This window comes from Pleurodeles waltl, chromosome 3_1 (genome assembly GCF_031143425.1).
Source record: "Pleurodeles waltl isolate 20211129_DDA chromosome 3_1, aPleWal1.hap1.20221129, whole genome shotgun sequence".
Lineage (NCBI taxonomy): Eukaryota > Metazoa > Chordata > Amphibia > Caudata > Salamandridae > Pleurodeles > Pleurodeles waltl.
Genome location: NC_090440.1, coordinates 1,645,411,447 through 1,645,438,974, shown reverse-complemented (window position 1 = coordinate 1,645,438,974; position 27,528 = coordinate 1,645,411,447). Strand labels below are relative to the sequence as shown.

The following is a 27,528-nucleotide window of genomic DNA, read 5'->3' as shown; positions in this document are numbered from 1 at the left end:
AATTCCCCAATAGGTATACTCCTGATCAAAGATTTGGGGTGGAAACTATGTCCATGTAACACACTATTACAAGCTGTGTCTTTCCGATAAACTGTTGTTTCTAATTTATTATTCTCAATATAAATGGTAATGTCTAGAAAATTAATAAATTGGATGTGGAAGATGCTCAAATCAAAGAACTAGAAGACAGACTTAGTAGTTATGAGGACAAAAGTGAACAGATCCCTTTACAACAAATTATGGAGAAGCAACTTAATAATTATGAGGATGAGATTCAAGAGAGAAAAATAAATAAATATTTAAGGGATGAGAGATTATAAATTTGGTAGGGTATACACGTTTGCAAAAAGATTTGAACATTTGAAACAAGAGTCGAGACACAATAAATTCCAACAGAAATATAATGGTGAAGAAACTTATATAGAATCAGAAGTAGAATCAAGTGAGGGAGAGGGCTCTATGAATGGCAACACTTTTTTAGAGGAAATGCAGGTACTTTATCTGGATCAAAAACTATCGAGAGGAAGGGGCAGAAGCAGGGGTCGTGGCCCTGGGTTCGGACGAAACCAAGTAGGACTAATAAGAGAAAAACAAGGAGAGCCAAAAGAGGTAGAAAAAAGACAATACCCCCTACGAAGTCAGAAGAAGCAATATTGACCCCAAATTTAGTAGTGAACCTCTCGAATTACCAGCTAACTGATACGGAAGTGAATATTTTGAATAAAGGTTTGTCATTTTGCCCTGAGATTCATTTTGATTACGTTGATACTCGGATTGACATCTATAAATTTGTGAGGAAATTGAAACTACTCAAATTTCATGCGCAGCAAAGCAAAAAGGTAACCTCTAACATGATCAGTCAGATGATTGAAGAACCGGAAGAAATCCAATTCAGGATTGATCAAGTTACGGACCTAAAAACCTTATTTGACTTACAGGATGAAGTTTATACAGAAAAGGAAATTTTACAACAATTAGACATTGATACTAAAGATCACAAACCTTCTGGATTAAAAGAGAAATCTAAGTTCTGTCCAATACTATCGCCTGGAAATAAAGTGGATCTTTTTTCGGAACTTGTGCTGGAGGACATTGAACGGTTGTGCAATAAAAGACATATGAGTCACTCGGAAAATTTGACCAAGAGGGAACGATTAGCATTGAGAAGCTTGATGTCAAATAACCAGATAATAATAAAATCAGCGGACAAGGGAGACAATATTGTGATTCTCAACACATCTGATTATATGGAAGAAGCTTACAGGCAATTGAATAATCCACATGATTATAAGAAATTGATAAAAAATCCTCTAAGCAGCTGCACTCTAAACTGGATGAATGGCATCAACAAGGATTACTTAATCGTGAGGAATATATCTATTCGACAAAAGAAAATCCAACCTTACCGACAATTTATTTTCTACCGAAGATCCATAAATCATTAATATCAACACCAGGAAGACCTATTGTATCAGCATGTGAGTCATAATTTGAAAGGTTGTCGGATTATGTTGACATTTATCTTGCCCCTATGGTTAGAACACTGAGTTCATATATTAAGGACTCTGGAGATTTACTAAAGATTTTGTTGGATTTGGATTGGCATGAAGATTATTTATTGGTTACAATAGATGTAGTCTCCCTTTACACCTCTATAAATCATGAAGTAGGATTAAAAGCAGTTGAATATTTTGTAAAACAACGTAACATTTCAGAATTAGAACACTCTAACATGCTGCTAGCCATGATTGACATGTGCTTAAAGAATAACATTTTTATGTTTAATCATGAGATTATTCATCAATTGTGTGGTACCGCCATGGGCATTTCTCTTTCCCCAAACTATGCCAACTTGGTGATGGGTTGGTGGGAGAGAGAAATAGCATGGGAAAAGACCAATGATCAATTTGTAGAGAAAGTTTTATTGTGGGTCCGTTTTATTGATGATCTCTTTATTATATGGAATGGTTCTAAAGAAGAATTTATGAAATATTTTACTATTCTCAATAACAATCAAATAGGTCTAAAATTCACATGTGAAACCAGCACAACATCGATTAATTTTCTAGACATTACCATTTATATTGCAATACTTAACGTGGAAAGTTGCATTTTTAATTGCCAACACATCTCTAAGAAGAGTGAGTGAAATTCAAGCATTTACCATTCAAGAACCATTTATTCAAATACACAAAAATAAAGTTGTTCTACGGACCAATCCTAAATTTTTACCAAAAGTAATCTCACCGTTCCACTTGAATCAAACGGTAGAATTACCAGTGTTCTTCCCACAGCCAGATTCTGTAGCTGAAAGAGCACTACATACATTAGACATCAAAAGAGCACTAATGTACTACATTGACAGAACAAAACTAATTCGAAAGACAAAACAACAATTTATCGCCTTTCAAAAACCTCATACAGGAAATCCAATTTCAAAACAAGGCATTGCTAGATGGATAGTTAAGTGCATTCAAACCTGCTATCTTAAAGCTAAAAGAGAACTGCCTATTACACCAAAGGCACACTAGGAAATATTCCAATGAACGAAATATGTAAGGCAGCAACATGGTCTACGCCTCATACATTTACCAAGCACTACTGTGTAGATGTGTTAACTGCACAACAAGCAACAGTAGGTCAAGCTGTACTAAGAACATTATTTCAAACTACTTCAACTCCTACAGGCTGAACCACCGCTTTTGGGGAGATAACTGCTTACTAGTCGATGCACAGCATGTGTATCTGCAGCTACACATGCCATCGAACGGAAAATGTCACTTACCCAGTGTACATCTGTTCGTGGCATTAGTCGCTGCAGATTCACATGCGCCCACCCGCCTCCCCGGGAGCCTGTAGCCGTTTAGAAGTAAATCTTAAACATTTGTTCATTTGTAAATATATTACTTGAAACTTCATTATGTACATACGCATTCACTCCATTGCATGGGCACTATTACTAGCATACACAACTCCTACCTCACCCTCTGCGGGGAAAACAATCTAAGATGGAGTCGACGCCCATGCGCAATGGAGTCGAAATGGGAGGAGTCCCTCGGTCTCGTGACTGGAAAAGACTTCTTCGAAGAAAAACAATTTGTAACACTCCGAGCCCAACACCAGATGGCAGGATGTGCACAGCATGTGAATCTGCAGCGACTAATGCCACGAACAGATGTACACTGGGTAAGTGACATTTTCCATATATATTGAGAGAGAGAGAGACTAACTCTCTACATCACTTCCTTTTTTATTTTTTATACATGTGTGCTTGGGGCCGATCGTGTCCCCATGGCAAAACACATATGTATAAAACAAGCATTTGCAAGGCAATGGGTCTCGCATTTTCTCAAGTTAAACCTATTAGCGTTGTTAACTCCTAACTGGACTTTTCTTGCCACATAAACTGAAAAGTTAAACTGTTTCACATAAGCAAGCCGACTGCTGCTATGAGCGCAAAGCAAACACACAAAAGGAAACAGAAGTTCGCTCACAGTGAAACTTATCGACAAAAGTGCAATTATCCATGTAACCGGCAAAAGTGCAAATATCCATGTATTTCAGTAATTAAATTAAGCTAATTTTAAAAGGCAAGCACACGAACCAACCAACTGATGGGCTTGACATCGGCGTGGTTAAAAGTCCACACAGCGATTACACCAGGGACAGAGCGCTTGAGCCTAAAAATGCCCCCATAGGGAGTCAGCCCAAGGGCTGACCCCAACATTTTCATTTTTTTTTCTGTAAATATTCCCCGGGGATTTGTTTTTAATATATACCACACCAAATCCATCGCCCCTCCTCCCCCCTCCCCCCCAAAACCACCCCTCTTCCCCCCACCTCTGATAATTTTGGCGTGATAGGGATTTTAATGTTTTTGCATGTAGCTATTTTCTCCTATACAGTCAGTCAAATTCAAGACTCTACAAGGTGTGTCCACATGGCATTGCTCATTTGATTCATACTGGCTTAGACCACAATGCCATTGAGGTGAGTTTGTCTGAATATGAAGGTCTCAATGCTCCTATAAAACAGAGAATGATTCTGAATCTGTTACGTAAATCAGTGTGTAATGTCTGCTTGATTCAAAAGACTTTCCTGCTGAAGAAAGTCTTGTTTCAGGTGAGTTCCCTGTGGTTTCACCACCAGTTCTTTGCCTCTGGCTATCCAAAAATGGAGGCATTGTCATATTGTTAGCCGTAGCTTGTCAAAGGGAAGCTTTGAGAAATAGCCAGCTGGGATTGTAGGCCTCTTACGCTGATCTTTGGGACATGTTCTGAGATTTAACCATGGTTATGAACCAGGCATAAGGTAGGTAAGCGGTACTGTGTGGCCGGGAAGGCCATGAATATGAACGTCTGAAAGTAGCTGACCACTGTGGGTTTGTGTGAAGGATACCTTAACCCATTTCCACCAGTAAAAAGTGGACTACACCCGTTTCCTCTGCCCACAGAATGTATGCCAGAAACAGTGAAGTTTGATGGCATTTGTAGCTGTAGATACACATGCTCTGCATTCTCCTGTATTCTAGTGTTGGGTCTGGAGTGCTGCAAGTAGTTTTTCTTCGAAGCAGCATTTTGAGTCACAGCCTCGAGTGACTCCTTCTCGGTGATACTGCGCATGGGCAACAACTCCTTTGTTAGATTGTTTTCTCTCTGCCATTGGGTTTGGACATGTGTGTCTTCGCTCCATCTTTCAACTTGCTCTGGTTCAAAATCTTTCTTTCTACCTGCTCTTCATCGACGTTAATGTTTCTCAGTTGCGCATTTCTATCTTCGTGTTCATCTCAACTCGTCGGTCCGGGCAATGACCATGTGCCCTCAGGGATGTCCTCACTCATTTCGGGCCTACCTCACCAAGTGGCACCGACCATTATGCTGAGCTAATGGAACGAATGCTGTTTCATTTCTGTCCTCAATGCCACCCAAAATTTCCTAACACCAACCAACATCTGCCATGTAACTTGAAGATTCCAATCAGTCTTCAGCTACACCTTCACCTGTGGAACCCATTTTGGCGATGATGGATGCTTGTCAGCACCGCCACCATATCCAGGATTGATTCTCCGTCTGTACTTTTGAAGAGGAAGATGTCTTTCCAAGAGGCTTTGGACACTTTTCCAACTCCAAAGAAGACTACCAAGGAAAAGGATACCATCACACCCCATAAGCCTTCTCCTCCTCCTCCTGATCCTTCTTCTCCACTTTGTTCCCCTCCTCATTCACCAGCCTCACCTATTGAAGGAGATTATACCCTTCAGGGATCCCCTTTATATACTGGGGAAGATTTGGGTGGGACACAGCAGAACCCGGATCCATGGGACACATATGACCCTGACCCATGACCTAGATTTGTACCCTGAACGCCCCTCACCACAAGAGGATAGTACATCCTTCCAGCATGTAGCTGCTTTCCACAATGCGGAGCTGCACAGGGACCCTATCGAACAGGAATTCCCGTTTGATACCCTTACATCTACCCATAGGGATATCCAGTTCCCTTCTATGCTGCCTTACATGCTTCGTTATGCTGACAAAATGTTCAAAGAGCCTGTCCGCTCTAGGTTATCACCCCTAAAGTTGATAAAAAATATAACCATGCTCCCTCAGATTCGGTATATGTTAGGCCACGGGACCCTTCAAATTCTATAATTGCACCACTGCACGAAAATGTGTCAGTAGCCGGGACACAGTGGACTCTCCGCTTTCTGACAAGGAAAGTAAGAAGTTAGATGTTGCCGGGATTGCTGGGAAAAGAGTGGCTGCACAGGCAGCTAACCATTGGTGTATCGCCAATTCACAGGCTTTACTAGCTAGGTATGTATGACTGCTCACTGGGATGAAATGGAGGAGCTACTCCAGTTTCTCCCAGAACAGCACCGCAAAAGAGAACAGCAAATTGTTGCACAGGGGCAAACCATAACTAATAACTCCATGCACTGTGCCCTAGACGCTGGAGATGCAGCAGAATGCAGCATTAATACAAGTGTCTTGATAGTGAAGGCACGTGTGGCTTCGATGTTCTGGTTTCAAACCAGAGGTCCAGCAAGCATGCTTAACATGTCATTTGATAAGGAGCATCTTTTCAGCCCTCAAGTGGACTCTACCCATGAGAAACAGAAAGAAGACACAGATACAGCTTAAGCCATGGGTGCTCTACAGTCCCCCACACAAAGGGGCACTTGTTGTCACTCCACCTTCAGGTGTCTACTTCCCAAACCAGACAGCCTCTACCTTCCTATTCTAGGGGTTTCTTTAGCGGGGTCTTACGGAGGCAATAACAACAAGGGCAGAAGTCAGAGGCATATAACATAGCCTGAGGCTGTGCATCCACTGCAAAGCAGTGATTACCTCTGTCCCCCCACCCCGTCCCCCATTCCTCACCTGTCGGGACGGCTTCAGATTTTTCATCCAGATTGGGTCAACATCACCACGGACCAATGGGTTCTTTCCATTATCCAACATGCTTAATGTCTGGAGCTCATTACCCCTACTCCAAACATATTCCCCCTTGCGCTCTCAGGCTATCCCACAAGCACCTTCCCCTTCTCAAACAAGAGGTTCGTTCTCTTCTTCTCACAGGGGCCATAAAGCCTGCTCCCTTACTTCCTCATTCCCAAAAAGAGGGCTCTCTCAGGCCTAGTCTAGATCTCAGACCATTAAACAGCACATCACTTTCATACGGTTATTCTTCAAGACGTTATTCCACTTCTACAACAAGGTGACTATGATGGCACTAGGTCTAAACGACGCCTACTTCCATATTCCCTTTGACCCTGCACATGAAAATACTAATTCGTGGTTGCAGGCAAACATTACCAGTTCATATTCCTGCCTTTTGGAGTCACGACCGCTCCTAGAGTCTTCTCAAAGTGCTTAGCAGTAATTGCAGCACACCTCAGAAGACAAAACGTACAAGTGTTTCCTTACCTAGACGACTTGCTCATCAAAGCCAGCACACTACTACAGTGCCAATATCACACTCAGCTGACAGTGGACCTACGTCACTCACTGGGCTTCACAATCAACTTTGCCAAATCCCACCTACAACCTCTTCAGATACAGCCCTATGTAGGAGCCATTCTCAATGCACGCTTGGGGCTAGCATACCCCAGTCAGGCTCAGGTTCAGTTTTCAGTCTCTACTCCCCCAGTTTTATGAGTCTCACACGCACAGGACTATTATGCACCTTTTAGGGATGAAAGCCTCCTTCATTGCCATTGTTTACAATGCAAGACTCCACATGCATCCCCCACTGTAGTGTCTGTCTCGTCAGTGATCTCAGTCATAGGGTCACATGGAAGATATGTGGTTGTTACAATGCCACACTCTGCAATGGTGGAACACCACCAACCTGTTGAAAGGGCAGCCTTTTCTAGATCCTGTGCCTCAAGTCCTTCTGACCACAGATGCATCACTAAAGGGTTTGAGCACTCCCTTCAAGACCTCACAGTACAGGGCCTTTGGGATCTCAGGCACCAAGCCTATATATCAAATACCTCGAGCTCCAGGCAGTATTTTTTTAGCCCTGAAAGAATTTCTTCATTATCTCTCACAAGGTTGTCTTAGTCGGCACGGACAGCGTGACAGCCATGTATTACCTACTAAAAGAAGGTGGACATGGTTTTCCCAATTGTCACAACTGTCAGATATTATGAAAGTGGGTCTCTCCACAATGACATTCTCCTGCTGGCAGAGTATCTCCCAGGAACTGACAACCACTTTGAAGACCTGTTTAGCAGGATGTAGTAACAAGTCCACGAATGGGAGCTCCACCAGTAAGTCCTTCAAAACTACTCCCTAAAGTGGGGAACTCCTCAGAAAGACTTTTTCGCCACAGCAGAAAATGCAAAAAACCCAAGCTTCGCCTCCAGGTATCCACACCCTCTATCCAATGGCAACACTCTATGGATGAACTGGTCAGGAATGTTTGCTTACTCTTTTCCAACTCTCGCTCTTATTCCGTTTCTAGTTCAGAGGATCAGGCAGACATCTCTCACCATTATTCTTGTAGCTCTTACTTAGGTGCGTCAGCCATGGTTCACCACACTTCTGGACCTCTCGGTAGTTCCCTGCGAGAAGCTCCTCAACAGGCCGGACCTTCACTCAAAATCAAGGACGGATCAGACATCCAGACCCCAAGTCACTCAACCTTGCAATATGGCTCCTTAAGTCATAGAGTTAGAGTATTTAAGATTGCCTTCAAAATGTATGGACCTTTTCAGGGAAGTTCGTAGACCCACAACCAGAGCATGTTATGCTGCAAAATAAAAACATTTTGTATGCTACTGCCAACCCAAACGTGTTAATCCCATTAAAGCTACTGTTCAAGACATTTTTTATTTACTCCATTTACAGAAAGCAAATTTAGCTAACACTTCCATTCGCTTACATCTCGCAGCTATTGTGGAATATCTGCAAACAAGACAACATACTTTCTTGTTTAGAATCAGTCATGATTATCTTTCTACGCTCTCAGCCATTTTAGGGTTTCCAAATCAGCCCTCTTTGTTTAAATCTCCAGTTGCTTTGAAGGGCTGCAACAGGTTTCCCCCTTTTCCTTTTGTCGTGCCTCAAAGGGTCCTTAATCTAGTCCTGACTTATTTAATGTGCACTCCGTTCTAGCTGCTTAACAGCTGTCTCTTGTGGCTTCTTACCATCAAGACTGTGTTCCTGACTGCGATCACCTCTGCACGGTGTGAGTGAGCTTCAGGCTGTTTTTGTTACTCCACCTTGCACTTCCTTTCCCCCAGACAGACTGGTTCTGCGGACATGGGCATCCTTTCTGCCAAAAGTTGCAACACTGGTCCACGCCGATCAAACCATCACTCTGCAGGTGTTCTATGCTACTCCTCACCCGTCTAAGGAGAGACTTTATCACTTAGGGTCCAAGAGTACTGGGATTTTACAAAGATGGCTCCAAAGACCACCGGGTGGACAAAGCGCTTTCTGTGGAGCGAAAAAAGGCAGGGCAGTGCAGAAGAAAATCATTTTCCACTTGATTGTGCTCTGCATTGGAACCTACTAAACATTAGCCCAAAAGCAGCCTCCAGAAGTGCCACATGCTCATTCTACCAAAACTGCTACCACTGCATTAGCATATTGAGACCCTGTCCTAGCCATTTGCCAAGGGGCCAGGTGGGCATCCCTTCACATGTTCACAAAGTATTATTGCCTGGACTGTCAGGTTCATTCAGAGGGGTGTTTTTCCTGCATGGTCCTGCAATACTTTCTGGTCTGAGTCGGTTTACAGGCTCACCTCTGAAAATGTATTACTTTGATATCTATTCAAAAGGTGACGAATCTGCAGATAAAAGTCTGCATCAGGAGAATAAGTTACTTACCTTCGGTAACACTCTTTCTGATAGAGGCCAGCTGCAGATTCCTCACCAGCCCATCCTATCATCCTCATTCTGTCATTGGTCTCCCTCCATTAATTAGATCCCAAGTCTAGGAATCTGCTCACTGTCCACCAGTTTGCTTTTGGAGCTCTGTCTGGAAGGGTGGACAGTCTGAAAAGCAATTAACGTCGGTGCGCTGGATTGGTGCCTGTATATGCCCCACACGCCTTTTCTAGAGCAAAACACCATCATTGTGGAGCAGCTTGGAGCCATCTTACAGCGCACAGAGATACTACGGAAAATATTTCGGATTCAGTCTGACACCTGGGAAATATTCAAAAGGTGTTTAATCTGCTGTCTAGAAAGCCTCAACCAAAAAGAGTTTTACTGAAGGTAAGTAGCTTGTTCTTTTTAGTTATGCACAATGTTGGAAACCATATCAAACCTAGGTATGAATCCCTTTGCAGAAAAGATGAGAAGCGAAGCTTTGTAGTCCGGTTTCTGATGAGGATTGAGCAGTATTTGTCCAAGCACACAACAGTTCTAGACACACATGAGTAGTGTTAAGTCATGCTGCACTAGTACTATACACTGACAAAACTTCATAAATGAAACACACACAGGACAGACAAGTTCTGGAGTTGCTGTGGTGGCTTCAGGATGCTAGTTCACACCCTCTGGCACTTCCCTATACTGAACATTCTAGTCCACTTTCTGCATAATGTTGACACATGTTTCTGTGGCCCAATACAACATATATTTCTTCCTTCTTCAGGACACCACCCTATTTCATCTTTGAATCTTCTTGTTTAGTCACAATAGCTTATTTCTAATTCTGTGCAAGTAACTACTAAAGAAAACTGATAACCTAGATGTTATTGCAACCATGCATCCTGCAGGTTAAAAATTAGCCACCCATAGATTGCAGTAAATCTGCCTGTAAATATAGGTCATATATGCCATACATTTGTGAAGGAGCTCTTAGAACCTAATTGATTAATAGCTACTCATTCCCCCCACAGTGCATTGTTTTATCTTGTTCAGTTGTAGCCTGAGTCGTATCAAAGCGGGTCAATATCCTGCTGACCCAAGCACAGCAACAGCCTCCCCAAAGTCAACAAGCATTTCAGTAATTTGATCACCTCCTGTGCCAACCCCCCCTCAAACGCAGCAATACAACAAGCCCCAGGCCGGTTGGCACACGGAGGAACTGATGAAACACCACTGCAAACAACTGGAGTGTAAAAGCGAATGAGCCAAGATGAGTACAGTAGAGACAGGAGCACGTTCAAATCCAGCCCAAGACGCTACCACCAAATGATCTGGATCACCAAATGGGCACAGCTCTGGGGGACCACATCGTTACCAGCATCGACAGAAGCAAAGGAATCTTCACTATTGTGAAAGATTTCACGTCACTATTGGCCACCTCCAACTCAATAACCCTCTCTCAGGACTTATGCAACAATCTCTCTCAGTTCTTCAGCAACAAAATCACAGTAATTTACAGCAACTTTAGCCTGCAACCAGACCCGAAAGACCACGCCAAACATCTCCCAATCTTATCCAAAGAACCAATGCTAATCACATGGCCCAGCATCACCCCAGAAGAAATCACCTCCCCCATGAGGTCCATCTACTCAGTGGCCCCATTGGACCCCTGCCCCACCACACTGTCTCCAGAGGACTGCAACCTATCAGCGCCATACTTGCACCCATTCTGACTGCCTTCATTTTTTCTGCAAACTTTCTAGATGCTTGGAAGCATGCCACTATCCTTTCAATGCTTAAGAAACCCTCTGCGGACCCGTCAATGCCTGCCAACTACAGGCCAAACTCCCTGCTACCATTCCCGGCCAAGGTCTAACAGAAAATCATTAACAGGCTCCTTACTGAACACCTCAACGATGACTAACTCCTCACCACCACTCTGTCTGGTTTCAGAACAAATCATAGGACAGAAACTGCCTTTATGACAGCCATGGACGACATCTGCATGACTCTAGGCAGAGGAGACACGGCAGTCCTCATACTCCTGGACCTCTCCTCAGCATTTAAGTCTCTTACCCTATCCAGTGCCTACACAAAATTAAAATCGAAGGACATACACTGATTGATCTACTCCTTCCTAAATGAAAGGACTGACTCAGTTTAGAGTGGCACTGTACACCACATACATGGACACCCATGACCTCTTCTGCGGAGTTCTGCAAGGGTCCTCCATGAGCCAGAGCCTCTTCAATTTGTACATGATCCTACGAGCTAGCATCATCCGTTCTTACAATATCAACATCCTCTCTTACACTGGCAAGACTCCACTCCTCCTCTCCCACACGGACAAGAAGCCCAGTACCTGGATCAAGTTCAATGCCTGCTTGACTGAAGTCGCCCACCAGATGAAGACCGGCTGTCTAAAGCTAAACATGGAAATGACCAGAATTGTGATCTTTGGGAAGATCATTTCACACTCCACCTAGTGGGCAAAAGAGCTAGGACTGAAACCCACTTACAACACCCATTTCAAGAACCTCTGGAACATCAACAGCAACCTTTACATGACCTCCCAAACCCATGTCACCAACGCCTCATGCTTCCATACTGTGAAGATGCTGAGGAAGATTTTCAAATGGCTCATGAACAGCACCAATACAACTGTCACAGACTCGCTGGACTACAGGAACTCGATCTATGCTGGAATCAACAGAAAACTCACCAGAAGGCTGCAGACCATTCGGGAATCGGCAGCCAGAATCACTTTCAACCTACCACGCCGTGCACTATTAACACCACACATGAAAGAGCTCCACTCGCTTCTCATTTACAAATGAGCACAATTCAAACTCGTCACCCACACTTTCACTGCACTACATATCTGATAGAGACTTCTATCTGCGATTCCTTACTTTAGAATTCCCTGGCGTCCGCTTCAAATCCAGAATTTTTCTGCTGAGCAGTACCTTGCGCGTGCCGTTCGGATCCATGTGTGCCGTCTGGCTCCGCCTGAGGCTTATTCAGAACAGCCAGTCACAAGAGAGGAGTGGGAGGGGTCTGAGGACCCTTTAGAATATGGATTGGAGCATGAACAGGACTGGTCTGAGGATCTAGGGGAAGCCAGTGGACTGGATATTTGTCCAGATGCTGGCATGCCCTTTCACCCGTTGTGGCATCTTATTCCATGGTGGTGCATAGGGCAGCTGAGGTCTTGGACCTAGATTTGCCTACGTTACCAGTCAGGACTAATCTCCTGACAGAGGTGCTTCAGCCAGAGGACACTACATCAGAGCCAATGTTACCCTTCAATGAAGCCCTCACGGATGTCCTTCTGGGAACATGGTCCAAACCCAGCACAGGGGCTCCTGTGAATAGGACAATCGGCCGCCACCATAGACCTGCTCCAAATGACCCTAGTTTCCACACCCAACACCCCACCCCGGTGAGCTTGGTGGTCCAAGCCTCCACTTCCCATGGTGCCTTCCCTTCCAACCCTCCAGACAGGCAATCCAAGAGGTTGGACCAATTTGGAAAGAAGTTGTTTTCTTTCTCCAGCCTGGCATTTAGGGCAGTAAACACCTCTTGCCTTTTGGGCATTTTTCCCATACTTGATGGGATTCAGTGGCACAGAGCTACCGCAGGCCCTGGAGGGCATATGGGACACTCTCACCCAGGCTGTCAAGGATGGGAGAGATGCAGCCAAGTTTACTATCAAGTGTGGCTTGGACACGACCTACTCGCTGGGTAGGGCGATTTCTTCAACATAGGCCCTCCATCGCCACGCCTGGCTACGGTCTACTGGCTTTTTCAGGGGATGTCAAGTCGAGTTTGATGGACATGCCTGTTGATGGCTCTCGCCTTTTTGGTGGGAAGGCAGACTCTGCGCTTAAGAGGTTCAAGGATTCACGAGCTATGGCCAGATCCTTAGGCCTTTCAGCGCCAGCTCGTCAGCAGTCTGTCTTTCGAAGCTTCGGAAAGGGGGCGCTGTACCCCGCCAGCCACAAGTTAGCCACCGTCCTCCGGCTTCGCAACATCCCGTGCGAGGACTAGGTCGTATTACCGTCAGACCCAGAGGGTCTGGCCAGAGGTCGGCCACCACACAGCCCCTCTCTTCCGCAGCGCCCAAGCCCTCCTAGTATGGTTCTGCAAGAGCATGTCCGTCCAGTTGGAGGGAGGATTCAATTTCATCTCCCTCACTGGCAGTCCATCACATCGGACAAATGGGTCTTGCAGATCATACAGGAGGGCTATTCCCTCCCCTTCCAGTCTTTCCCTCCCTTTATCCCTCCGATAAAAGAATGGCTGATGGGTGATCATTTGGTCTTGCCCTGCGAGGAAGTTACAGCTCTCTTGGCCAAGGGAGCCATAGAATGGGTCCAGATGTCAGAAGTAGGCTGTGGTTGTTATTCCCGCTACTTTCTGATTCCCAGAAAGAACAAGGGCCTTCGCCCTATCCTGGATTTAAGGGACGTCAATCTCTTCCTCAAAAAGGAGAAATCCAAGATGCTCACTGTTGCTCAGGTCTTATCTGCCCTAGACCAAGGAGACTTGATGGTAGCATTGGACTTGCAGGATGCGTAGTTGCACATCCCCATCCTGCCTGCCCACAGGCGTTACTTGAGGTTCAAGGTGGGGCACGAGCACTTTCAGTTTATCGTGCTCCCTTTCGGTCTCACCAGTGCCCCTTGGGTGTTCACGAAAGTGATGGCAGTGGTGGCAGCTCATCTGTGCAGGTTAGGGATTTCAGTCTTCCCCTACCTGGATGACTGGCTGTTGAATGCTCTGATGCCCCAGACTCTCGTCACCCACTTCCAGACAACGGCGAACCTCTTGCACTCGCTGGGGTTTACTATAAACGTGCCAAAGTCACACCTGACTCCCTCCCAGAAGCTCACTTTCATCGGAGCTGTTCTGGACACAGTGCAGTATTGGGCCTATTCTCCCGAGCAGCTAGTCCAGGATATTCAGGTTATGATACCGATGTTTCGGCCTCTATCCTGGATTTCGGTGAAACAGACTCTGAGGCTGTTGGGACTCAAAGTTTCCTGCATCCTATTAGTCAAGCATGCCAGATGGCATATGAGGGCTCTGCAGTGGGACCTGAAGTTCCAATGGGAACAGCATCAGGAAAATCTTGCCGACATGGTTTAGATCTCGGAGGGAACTGCAAAGGATCTGCAGTGGTGGTTAGTGAACTGCGATTGGGTCACAGGCAGACTCCTCTCCCTTGCCCAACCAGATTTTACAGTAGTGACAGATGTCACTTCCGGGATGGGGCGGCCATCTGGGAGAGATGGAGATCAGGGGCCTCTGGTCTCCGGCAGAATCCAGACTCCATATGAACTTTTTGGAGATTCGGGCGATCTGGCTAGCATTAAAGGCATTTCTTTCTGTTGTGATAGGAAAGGTAGTGCAGGTGTTCACGGACAACACTACCGCAGTGTGGTACTGCAACAAGCAGGATGGTGTGGGCTCGTGGACCCTTTGTCAAGAGACTGTATGTCTCTGGAAATGGCTAGAACATCAGAGTATTATAACCTTGGTGGTTCAACACCTGGCAGGTTCTCTGAACGCCAGAGCGGACAAGCTCAGCCGGCGATGCTTAGCAGATCACAAATGGTGTCTCCATTCGGAAGTGGCACAAGGACTCTTTCAGCAGTGGGGAGAGCCTTGGTAAGATCTGTTCGCCTCTGAATAGAACGTGCAATGTCAGCAGTATTGCGCGTTGGAGTTTCCAAGACGGCTATCGCTAGGTGACGCTTTTCAACGTGGGTGGAGCTCAGGCCTCCTATACCCCTTTCCGCCTATACCACTTCTGCCCAGAGTTCTCAAGAAAATCAAGAACGACCGGGCCAAGTAATCCTATTGGCTCCGGATTGGGCACGAAGAGTCTGGTATCCAGAGCTTCTCAAAATGAGCATCAGTCCTCCACTCAGGTTGCCTCTTCGGGAGGATCTTCTGTCGCAGCAGCAGGGGAAGGTTCTCCACCTGAACCTGTCAACTCTGCGGCTTCATACATGGAGATTGAGCTGTGGCATTTGATGGTTTATGACCTCCCTCTCAAAGTCTGTGATGTGATGTCATTCTGGAAGCCAGGCCTCCCTCTACTAAGTCGGTTGGAAACATTTTGTATTATATTGTAAAGAGAGGTCTATTGTTCCTCTTTCTTCTTCTTTTTCTAATATCCTTCTGTTTATTATGTCACTCGCCCAACATGGTTCCTCTTTAGGGACTCTTATGGGCTATCTTTCTGCCTTATCAGCTTTTCTTCGTTTACCTGATCAACATTCTTTGTTTAAGTCCCCTATTGTACAGAGATTCTCAAAAGGGCTTGTACATATGTTTCCACCTGCACCTTTTGTTATGCCCCAGTAGGACCTTAATCTAGTGCTTACTTTTCTAATGTGTGCTCCTTTTGAGCCTTTACATAATTGTCCTCTCTGGCTGCTCACTATCAAGACAGCCTTTTTAGTGGCGATCACATCTGCCAGGAGAGTGAGTGAGATGCAGGTTTTATTATCGAAACCGCCATATCTCAAGATAAATTCTGATGAGGTAGTCCTCAGAACTCATGCCTTTTTTCTCCCTAAGGTGGTGACCCCTTTCCATCTGGGTCAAAATATCACCCTGCCCACCTTCTTTGCTCCACCGCATCCCTCTAAAGAAGAGGATGATCTCCATCGGCTGGGCCCAAAAAGAGTGTTATCATTCTATCTTGTCCGCACAAAAGAGTTCCTGGTGGTCAACCTATTCTTTGTGGGGTACATTTGTGCAAAGAAGGGACAGGCAGTCCAGAAACAAACCATTTTGCGTTGGGTCGTTCTCTGCATTAAAATTTGCTATGCTTTGGTTAAGAAGCAGCCGCCTGAGGGCTAGAGAGCTCACTCTACCAGAGGGAAAGCTGCTACCACGGTGTTAGCTCGAGGCATACCGGTACTAGACATCTTCCAGGCGGCAATGTGGACTTCAGTGCACACGTTTGCAAGACATTACTGCCTGGATAGCCAGGTTAAAAGAGAGGAGCATTTTGCTCTCTCAGTCCTTCAGGATTTCCTTGTGTGAAGTATATCTTTGCAGCCCACCGCCAGGAGTTATAGCTTGGGTATCTATTCTAAGGTAAGGAATCTGCAGCTAGAAGTCTCTATCAGATGAACAAGTTACTTAACTTCGTTAACTAATTATCTGGTAGAGACTCTATTAAACTGCAGATTCCTTACACCCACCCAAGCCTCCCAGCTCTTCGGATTTATATTGTTTTTCAGATTTTTACCCTTTCTCCAGTGCATGTCTTTTTGGTCAATCAGAAAAAAATTGGTTCTTCCATTACTCTGCGCTTCTGGCGTGGGAAGTTGTGGAAAAGAACTGACGTACGCTCACCGGGGTGGTGCCTATATAGAAAACTGTAATGTCACAGACGGCTCCAATGACACTGACGATGCCATGCGGAGCCAAACGACACACGCAGATCCGAACAATGCCACCCAATGGCACGCGCAGGGTACAGCTCAGCAGAAAAATTCCTGATGCGAAGCAGACGCCAGGGAATTCTAAGGTAAGTAATATGCAGCTAGATAGTCAGTACCAGATAATTTGTTACCGAAGGTAAGTAACTTGTTCAACACTAGCCCAGCATACCTCAACAATCGCATCTACTATCACAATCCTTCCAGACACCTCTGCTTATCCGGACTCCTACATGCACAAATCCCTGACATACAGAAAACTAGATCTGGCGGTCGAGCTTTCTCTTTTATCACTCCTAAAGTGTGGAATGACCTGTTGCTATAGATAAGAGCGTCCTCTGCACTTAAATTATGTAAAAAGCTGAAAACCTGGCCTTTTGGCAGTCGCTCTAGGTGTGGCTTTACTCACACCTGCTAAGCACCAGGATACCTTTTCGGGTGATAGTGCGCTCTTCAAATCTGCATAATGTAATAAAATTGGCAACTCCATCTAATGAAATAGTCGCATATAAATAATTTTTAGTGGAAAAGATCTTTGGATCAGGGCCTCTTACCCATACCTCTATGTCAAGAATTACTCAGCTCCTTGACCTGGATCTTCTGGCCATGAGTATTTACTCCCCCACCCTTTGGGAATGTCTGCCTTTCTGACTCTGAGGGCGAAGAGGGCGTGTTGACCCAAGCTCAGTAGACCCTAGGGAAAGATTGGGGGAGTTTATCCTAATATGCCCACTAGCGCATGGGCGACCACCTGAATGCCAGGGTTATATTTTTTGTTTTAGGGGAGAAAATAATCTGGGTTGTGGGCTGGCTGCCCTGGCTTGAGTGTTCTGCCACTTGTGGTGCAGAGCATCCCCATTCAAGCAAGAGGACATTTTAGTTCTTTTGGGAATACTCTTGCCATATGGACCAGGAGAGTGAGGGTAAACCTATTTGCTTTCTTACCTGCCATGCTAAGTGGCTGATGTATATCCCACAACATTTTCGTACCCACAATGATCTTCAAACTTCAGACTTGACAAATAACACTTTTCTTTTCATTTCTGGGAGAGAAAGTTCCAGAATCTGCAGAGTTCCATAAATTTCCCACCAACCAGTGTTCCAATACTTTTGCCAATAGAAACACTATCCCACTTCTGTTGCCCAGCCGAGCACCTGCAACACAAAAGGCCCCAGAACACACTGCTGAGACATTGACAATATGGTTAGCAGCGTTGATGGGGCCCAAGCTCACCCTCACCTAGATAAACCTACTGAGTGCAGGCATTTGTGAAAACTGGGCACCCTGGGGATTCCAGGGTGGCGTCCCTTGAGTACATCCCACAACATTTTCTAACCCTGCAAACCTCAAACTTTGCCTAAAATAATGCGTCTTCCTCACATTTCTTTGAAAAAAACTTCTGGATTATACAGGGATCCACAAACTTCCTACCACCCAGTATGCCCACACTTGTCCTGGGAAAAACACTACTTCAGTTGTGTGACTTGGCCTAGTGCCCACAACTGGAACGGTTCAAACCAGGGACAGTGGGAGTCCTCGATTGGGACATTGGTAACAATGAGTCTAAAAAAATAATCTATCACAATGGCTCTGTGATTGAATTAATGCAGAAAACAATTGGCCTGAAAGGAGAGTCTTTTGTGTGTCTTAGGGGAACTGTATACAACTGGTTTCTGACGATCTTCTTCATATCAAAATTGGTATTCCTGATCACAAATATCTGCGTTCGACAGCCGTAAACCTCTTACATTCATTACAAGTCTTCCATTGTTTTTTTGGTAATGAAATTCAAAAAGATTCCCTGATCACTGCTCCTAACAGCCCAAAAAAAGTTTGCTAAAAATTTCTGTGTAACTGAAAAGATGCATTCATCATTTTGCAGAGACGGGCAAAATTAAAATTTTGCGTAATTCTTTTCACATTTCCTTCCTTGGTATTGTCAGAATCTTAGACCTGCATTTTCCTTAATTGACCTGCTTAGGCAATTTAAAATGTTGTGGGAAATGTTGTATGACTGATGAGCTAGAAAGTCTTGTATGTCAGTCTAATTCAAAGTTTTGCTGCATGGTTGACATTTGAAGTGTAGACAGTGGATATGGGAAGTACCACTATGTTGAATAATGGTAACATCAACCACGCACCATAAATCAACTAAACTGTGGCAGCAAACACTGTATTTAGCAAGTTAGTTAATCTGCACAAAGACATTTAACAGTGAGTATAACAAAATATTATTATAGGCTGAGTTAGGGAACCAAAGCATTTAAAAATTAAGTTAGAGAGTGTAAGTTATTTGCTTCAAAAACAAAACATGTGCACTCTGTGTTTAACGTAAACACAGAGATGCCCATTAATATGTATTTGAAAAGTGCCTCAACATGATGGTTCCAGGATTGCGCAACTCAGTGATGAGTTCCTTGACCAAACAGAGGAACAAGAACAAAGTCTGCGTTCTTTTAAAAGGCAGTATTCCTGATAATGTGGACATACCATTGCTCCCCCATCCCACATGAAATCCTTTGTTTCCCTTCTTGTTGTAGGTAATGCGTAATACATGTGAAGGCTGTATTATGAAGAAAAAAAAAACACTCACAATTGTAATTTATTGAAAACATATACGTGTTATACAGTTGCTTTAGAAGATGTGGGTAATATGTAGCTTGATGCCTGTTCTTGCATTTGACACCTGTAGTGCACTGAACACTTTTCCCAAAACAGCTGATTTCTGTGGCTTTTCATGATAGAAATATTACAAGAATGAGTCATCAATAACCACTCATCACGTTAATTGTTTAGGTGTTCTGTTCAGCAACCATTTTTGACAGTGTTTGTTGGCTCTGCGGAACGTCATTGTGATCTATCTACTCCACTATGATAAACTAGTAAATACAACTGTTATATCATTTTGCTGTTATAAGTGATTTGTGATATCAAAAGCAAATCGTAGTTGAAAAAAAAAAAAAAAAGGTGTTTTTATACAGGGATTGTAGGCTTCAGTGTATCATTTGTCATAATCTCAGTTGCATGGATTAAATCATGGTTTATAAAGCGCAGAAAACTCATGCAACCAATATAATACTGAACCTTAAGAGTTATTCAAACAGGTAACCTTTGAGCACCATCTTTAACTAAAGGACTTGGTCAATATGTATGTGTGCGCTATTTCTAAAGCACGAACCGTGCAAACGGTAGCGTAGCAATATACAGGGTCAAAGACGAGCATAATGTCACCGAGTGGTAGGAGAGGTAGCTTGTTTGTGGACTGTTCATGTATTGTCATGTAGTGATGCTTAAGGAATTGCGCCTTCGCCTCATTCCTAAATTAGGACATTTCTGAACCTCGTTTCTAAATTGGGGCATTTCTGATGGATATTGGAAGGGGTAGTGGGTCCAGATCCTGGATGCATAGATTGAAAAGACCTGTTCCCTACATTTTTCCCCTCACTTTTCTTAGTCTATCTAATGGTGTCCTGGTTGTGGGTTTGCTGAGAACCACCAGAGATGGTGAGCTTGTCTGCAAGATAAGTTTGGGGTACTGGTAATGACTTTGTGAATGGTAAGCTGGTTTTGAAGATGGTACTTGCCAGCAAAGGGAACCCATGGCGTTCCATCAGGATGAGGGTGATGGGATTCTGTCCTGTAGTGTGTTCCCCATTGTCCTCACAGTAGTTAGAAATTACTTTCCCTTGGTAATCTTCCTAATACTCTTAGGTGGAACTAGTAGCTATTTCCCAGTAGAACATCTGTCTTGAGACAGTAGAGACACTGACTGTAGGAAGTTGGCTCTGTATGTGCTATTTCAAAGTAAGGAATAGCATGCACAGAGTCCAAGGGTTCCCCTTAGAGGTAAAATAGTGGTAAAAATAGATAATACTAATGCTCTATTTTGTGGTAGTGTGGTCGAGCAGTAGGCTTATCCAAGGAGTAGTGTTAAGCATTTGTTGTACATACACATAGACAATAAATGAGGTACACACACTCAGAGACAAATCCAGCCAATAGGTTTTGTTATAGAAAAATATATTTTCTTAGTTTATTTTAAGAACCACAGGTTCAAATTTAACATGTAATATCTTGTTTGAAAGGTATTGCAGGTAAGTACATTAGGAACTTTGAATCATTTCAATTGCATGTATACTTTTCAAGTTATTGACAAATAGCTACTTTAAAAGTGGACACTTAGTGCAATTCTCACAGTTCCTGGGGGAGGTAAGTTTTTGTTAGTTTTACCAGGTAAGTAAGACACTTACAGGGTTCAGTTCTTGGTCCAAGGTAGCCCACCGTTGGGGGTTCAGAGCAACCCCAAAGTCACCACACCAGCAGCTCAGGGCCGGTCAGGTGCAGAGTTCAAAGTGGTGCCCAAAACACATAGGCTAGAATGGAGAGAAGGGGGTGCCCCGGTTCCGGTCTGCTTGCAGGTAAGTACCCGCGTCTTCGGAGGGCAGACCAGGGGGGTTTTGTAGGGCACCGGGGGGGGACACAAGCCCACACAGAAATTTCACCCTCAGCGGCGCGGGGGCGGCCGGGTGCAGTGTAGAAACAAGCGTCGGGTTCGCAATGTTAATCTATGAGGGATCTCGGGATCTCTTCAGCGCTGCAGGCAGGCAAGGGGGGGGCTCCTTGGGGAAACCTCCACCTGGGCAAGGGAGAGGGACTCCTGGGGGTCACTTCTCCAGTGAAAGTCCGGTCCTTCAGGTCCTGGGGGCTGCGGGTGCAGGGTCTCTCCCAGGCGTCGGGACTTAGGATTCAAAGAGTCGCGGTCAGGGGAAGCCTCGGGATTCCCTCTGCAGGCGGCGCTGTGGGGGCTCAGGGGGGACAGGTTTTGGTACTCACAGTCTTAGAGTAGTCCTGGGGTCCCTCCTGAGGCGTTGGATCTCCACCAGCCGAGTCGGGGTCGCCGGGTGCAGTGTTGCAAGTCTCACGCTTCTTGCGGGGAGCTTGCAGGGTTCTTTCAAAGCTGCTGGAAACAAAGTTGCAGCCTTTCTTGGAGCAGGTCCGCTGTCCTCGGGAGTTTCTTGTCTTTTCGAAGCAGGGGCAGTCCTCAGAGGATGTCGAGGTCGCTGGTCCCTTTGGAAGGCGTCGCTGGAGCAGGATCTTTGGAAGGCAGGAGACAGGCCGGTGAGTTTCTGGAGCCAAGGCAGTTGTCGTCTTCTGGTCTTCCTCTGCAGGGGTTTTCAGCTAGGCAGTCCTTCTTCTTGTAGTTGCAGGAATCTAATTTTCTAGGGTTCAGGGTAGCCCTTAAATACTAAATTTAAGGGTGTGTTTTAGGTCTGGGGGGTTAGTAGCCAATGGCTACTAGCCCTGAGGGTGGGTACACCCTCTTTGTGCCTCCTCCCAAGGGGAGGGGGTCACAATCCTAACCCTATTGGGGGAATCCTCCATCTGCAAGATGGAGGATTTCTAAAAGTTAGAGTCACTTCAGCTCAGGACACCTTAGGGGCTCTCCTGACTGGCCAGTGACTCCTCCTTGTTGCTTTCTTTGTTCCCTCCAGCCTTGCCGCCAAAAGTGGGGGCCGTGGCCGGAGGGGGCGGGCAACTCCACTAAGCTGGAGTGCCCTGCTGGGCTGTGACAAAGGGGTGAGCCTTTGAGGCTCACCGCCAGGTGTCACAGCTCCTGCCTGGGGGAGGTGTTAGCATCTCCACCCAGTGCAGGCTTTGTTACTGGCCTCAGAGTGACAAAGGCACTCTCCCCATGGGGCCAGCAACATGTCTCTAGTGTGGCAGGCTGCTGGAACTAGTCAGCCTACACAGACAGTCGGTTAAGTTTCAGGGGGCACCTCTAAGGTGCCCTCTGGGGTGTATTTTGCAATAAAATGTACACTGGCATCAGTGTGCATTTATTGTGCTGAGAAGTTTGATACCAAACTTCCCAGTTTTCAGTGTAGCCATTATGGTGCTGTGGAGTTCGTGTTTGACAAACTCCCAGACCATATACTCTTATGGCTACCCTGCACTTACAATGTCTAAGGTTTTGTTTAGACACTGTAGGGGTACCATGCTCATGCACTGGTATCCTCACCTATGGTATAGTGCACCCTGCCTTAGGGTTGTAAGGCCTGCTAGAGGGGTGTCTTACCTATACTGCATAGGCAGTGAGAGGCTGGCATGGCACCCTGAGGGGAGTGCCATGTCGACTTACTTGTTTTGTCCTCACTAGCACACACAAGCTGGCAAGCAGTGTGTCTGTGCTGAGTGAGAGGTCTCCAGGGTGGCATAAGACATGCTGCAGCCCTTAGAGACCTTCCTTGGCATCAGGGCCCTTGGTACTAGAAGTACCAGTTACAAGGGACTTATCTGGATGCCAGGGTCTGCCAATTGTGGATACAAAAGTACAGGTTAGGGAAAGAACACTGGTGCTGGGGCCTGGTTAGCAGGCCTCAGCACACTTTCAATTGTAAACATAGCATCAGCAAAGGCAAAAAGTCAGGGGGCAACCATGCCAAGGAGGCATTTCCTTACACTGACTCTGTTTCAAATAGCCAGGAGTATTACCAAAAAACGCTCTATTCTGTATAGCATGCTGGAAAGCCTTCCACAGCACAAACTACTTTTTCAAATGTGAAGTTACTTCCGATTCTTAAAATTCATACCTATTTGCATCATTTGTCACCAAGGCATACTTTGTCCTTCATTAATAGAAACAAAAAAATTAAACACTAATTATAATAGCTTAGAATTCTTAGACATTTTATTTTGTTCTAATTTGCTATCAGTTTAGGCATTTGCTTTTTTAAATGTAATTTATTTAACTAATGTAATTTGATTTCTGAATGAAAATTAAAACTACTTCAGAATTTAAAAATATTTGGTTTGTCTAATTAGCTTGCATTTTACTCATAGCCCCTGCCTGTCGTAAATAAATAGGCATATTTAATGAATATTCGAGATGTAAAATCCTCATTTGGACAAATAATTTATATGTCTCAAGTGTCTGTTAAGTTAATTTTAGAAAATAATAAAAACACTGAAGTCTAATAACCTGCTTGTTTTGAACATAGTGTTCAAGTTGCACCATTATGTAATGGATTGAATAATGTTTTTATTTCAGATGTAATTTAATAAATAGTCTCCTTATATATTTATATATTACTTCAAGGGGAAAGTATAATCAAACAATATTTTCACTTGTTTTCAGAGTAGAGTTGTCATTGATGATTCATACCATAGCAGCTTAAGGTCTGGTCTGTCAGGGTTAGTGGCTGAGCCTAATCTTTCAGGCCGTTCCCACACTTTGACCTTCTCTTCAAATGAGGTGAGTTTCAAAGTGTGGATTTTGTGTGCGTCTTGTCACCCCTTCACTCATTTAATTCCTGATTAAACCCCTAATTACATGTTCGTATTCACAGTATACTTAAAGTTCCTAATTCACTAAAATGTTCCTTGAAATAGACACACAATCTCTTATGCAGATTTATCTTTTCAATGTAAATGTTTAATTTATAAGTAATGATTGTTGTTTTTCTAAGCCTTTTTAGATGATCCTTTGGTCATGGCTTATATTAATATGTAGGTCTTTAATTTGTTACGGCATAACAAAAGGAAAACTATTCTTAACCTTGATTGCTAGTTCTGATTCCCACAGTACATTTTATGTCTAGTTATGACACTTGATGTAACAGGAAGTATAGACTTCCACTGCATTAGAGAATTGATGGGCCCCACTGTACACAGCTGCAGTCCTGCTCTGTGGTCTCTGTGTTCTGCAGCACCTTGATTATAGTGACTATTTTCAGAGGTTTCATTAGCTTTCCCTGAGTTCCTTGCTGCTTCTATTACAGTACATGTTTCCTGGTGAAATTACTAAAAGGGACAGTTATTCCTAAATTTACAAATGGGGTATCTTTTCTCATAGCTCATTTTTTAATCCTGTTTGACATTCTCAAGTTTACGCAATATTTATGTCACTACTCCAAAACAAGTGTTTCACTTCTCAGAAGAGCTTTTATTGAACATCTCACCCATTGGGATTTAATCACTTCCGTTCCTGTTGTATAAAAGTTTGTTTGCATTGATTTTTGTTCTTAAAAAAGGACAAAGCCAGCTTTATATAAAGCAAATCAACTTGTTTGCATTTTGTAGGAAGCTGGCTCTGTATATACTATATCAAAGTGGGATATCATGTTCACAGAGTCCAGGGGTTCCCCAGAGGCTTAACATAGGCTAAAGTAGATAATACTAATGCTCTCTTTTGTGGTAATGTGGTCGAGCAGTTAGGCTTATCAGCGAGTAGTGCAAAGCATTTGTTGTACACCCATGGGCAATAAAGGAAGTACACACACTCAATGACTAACTCCAGGCCAATGCTTTTTATATAGCAAAAATATGTTTTGTTACTTTATTTCTAGAGCCACAAGAATCAGTTTGCAGGTAAGTACATTTACAAGTAAGTATCAAGCATATGTATCAGCACCACTTTGTTTCAATTTGGCAAATTAAACGGTTTTGAAGAAAATAGCAGGTATCTGTTTTGAAAGTTGGCACAGCGCAATTTTCAGAGACAGTTCTAGGGGGGATGAAAAGTTAGTATGGCTCTGAGGTAAGTACAAGACTTACAGTCTCAGTCTCCAGGGGGTTAGGATGCCCACAGGTTGGGGTTCACATTAACCTCAAACACCCACCACCAGCAACACAGAACATGGGGCCGGCCAGGTGCAGAAGTCAAAGATGCAAGATTTAGAATGGGTTTCTATGGTGACTGGGGGCACGCGGAATCAGGCAGACCTGGGGAGGTTTAGGTGAGTACCAGGGGGGCCATAGGTCAGCACCTAACACAAACTCAGCGGCGCAGGGGCAGCCAGGTGCGGACACAGCGTCGGGCTTTTCAATAAGGGGACCCTGGGGTCACAAAGATGCTGCAGGCTAGGTCCAGGGGGTTAGTTCCAGAAAACCACAGGCTGGACAAGGAGGAGGGCCGCTTGCTGAACGTTGCTGGACCGGTGGTTACATTCCCCAAGGCCAGGGGGCTGCGGGTGCAGGGGTACCTTTAGGCGTTGGGAATCTTTGGTCGGTTCTCTCACGGTCAGGAGGGTCTCCTGGATTTAGGCTGCAGGCATCATTGTGTTTGCAAGGAGGGGTCAATCCAGGGTGGACTCATGGTCAGAATTGGCTGGGGACCTGCTCTGGACAAGAGCCGTGGGTGTCGGGTGCAGAGTGGACAGGACTCGCAGATCCGGGGCAGTTCTGGAGTCCTTTGCTGGAGATTCTTTCTGGACAGGGCCGCTGTTCACGGGAGATCTTGGTCCTCAGGGGTGCGAGCAGTCCTTTTGAGGCTTTTAAGAGGTCACTGGTCCTGCAGGATGCATCGCCTTTTTGTAGCAGGGGCTTCAGAAGCTGGAGACTGGCTGGTAGGGCTGGGGCCAAATCAGTTGGTGTCTTCATTCTTCCTTGCTGGGGATCAGATTAGCAGTCCATTTTCTTTCTTTCTTGTTGTCTTCTGTGTTCAGGGGTGCCTTTAAATACTAGATTTAGGGGCGTTAGGTCAGAAGGCAGTAGCCAATGGCTGCTGTCCCTGAGGGTGACTACACCCTTCTGGTGTCCTCTCATTTTTGGGGAGGGATGCACAGACCTAACCCTATTGGTCCCTGTCCTCCAAACCAAGATGAAGGATTCTGCAAGAAGGGGGTCACTTCAGCTCTGGGCACATTGGGGGTGGTCCTAGCTGAAGCTGCCACTCCCTGTTATTCCGAATTTACCCACCGGACTTCCTGACAAAAATGGGGCTTTGTCCAGTGGCTGGCATCTCTACTAGCTGGGGTGCCGTGGGGTACTGTAACAAGAGGCCTGAGCCTTTGAGGCTCACCGCCAGGTGTTCCAGTTTCTGCAGGGGGTGGAGGAGGGTGAAGCACCTCCCCCCAGTGCAGGCTTTATTTCTGGCCACACAGAGCACAAAGGTTCTCACCCCATGTGGTCAGAAACTCGTCAGAAAGTGGCAGGCTGGCACAGACCGGTCAGTCTTGCACTAGAAGTTTGGCTAAAATACAGAGGCCACCTGTAACATGCCCTCTGGGTGAATTTTTCAATAAATCCAACACTGGCATTAGTGTGGGTTTATTGTACTGAGATGTTTGATACCAAACTACCCAGACTTCAGTTAAGTCATTAAGGAGCTGTGGAGTTCGTAATGACAAACTCCCAGCCAATATACTCAGTATTGCCACACTGCACTTACAATGTCTACGAATAGACTTAAACACTGTAGGGTCATATTGCTCATGCAACTATGCCCTCACCGGTGGTATAGTGCACCCTGCACTAGGGCTGGTAAGGCCTGCTAGAGGGGTGACTTACCTATGCCACAGGTAGTGATTTGGGACTTTCTTTTTCTCCCCACCAACACAGGCTGCAATGGCAGTGTGCATGTGCTTAGTGAGGGGCCCTCCAGGGTGGCATAATACATGGTGCCGCCCTTGGTGACCTTCTCTGGTCACAGGGTCCTTGGTACCATGAGTACCTTTTACAAAGGACTTAACTGTGTGCCAGGGGTGTGCCAATTGTGGGAACAATGGTACAGTTTGTGTGAAAGAAAACCGGTGCTGGGGCCTGTAAGGAAATGCCTCCTTGGCATGGTTACCCCCTAACTTTTTGCCTTTGCTGATGCTAAGTTATGATTTGAAAGTGTGCTGGGACCCTGCTAACCAGGCCCCAACACCAGTGTTCGTTCCCTAAACTGTACATTTGTCTCCACAATTGGCACAACCCTGGCACTCAAGTAAGTCCCTTGTAACTGGTACCCC

At 45.0% G+C, this 27,528-nt stretch overlaps 1 protein-coding gene across 4 annotated transcripts in view; it reads left to right on the top strand.

Moving 5' to 3' along the window:
- The window catches only part of LOC138285437 (neurabin-2-like), a 464,888-nt gene that overhangs the window by 352,825 nt on the left and 84,535 nt on the right, over positions 1-27,528 (top strand). For 2 of the 4 annotated variants that reach the window (XM_069225348.1, XM_069225347.1), the window contains one exon: positions 23,931-24,047. The exons of the other annotated variants lie outside the window; for them this stretch is intronic. In XM_069225348.1, the coding sequence (XP_069081449.1) occupies positions 23,931-24,047 (117 nt within the window). The remainder of the gene's footprint in view (positions 1-23,930; positions 24,048-27,528) is intronic. 4 annotated transcript variants of the gene reach the window in all.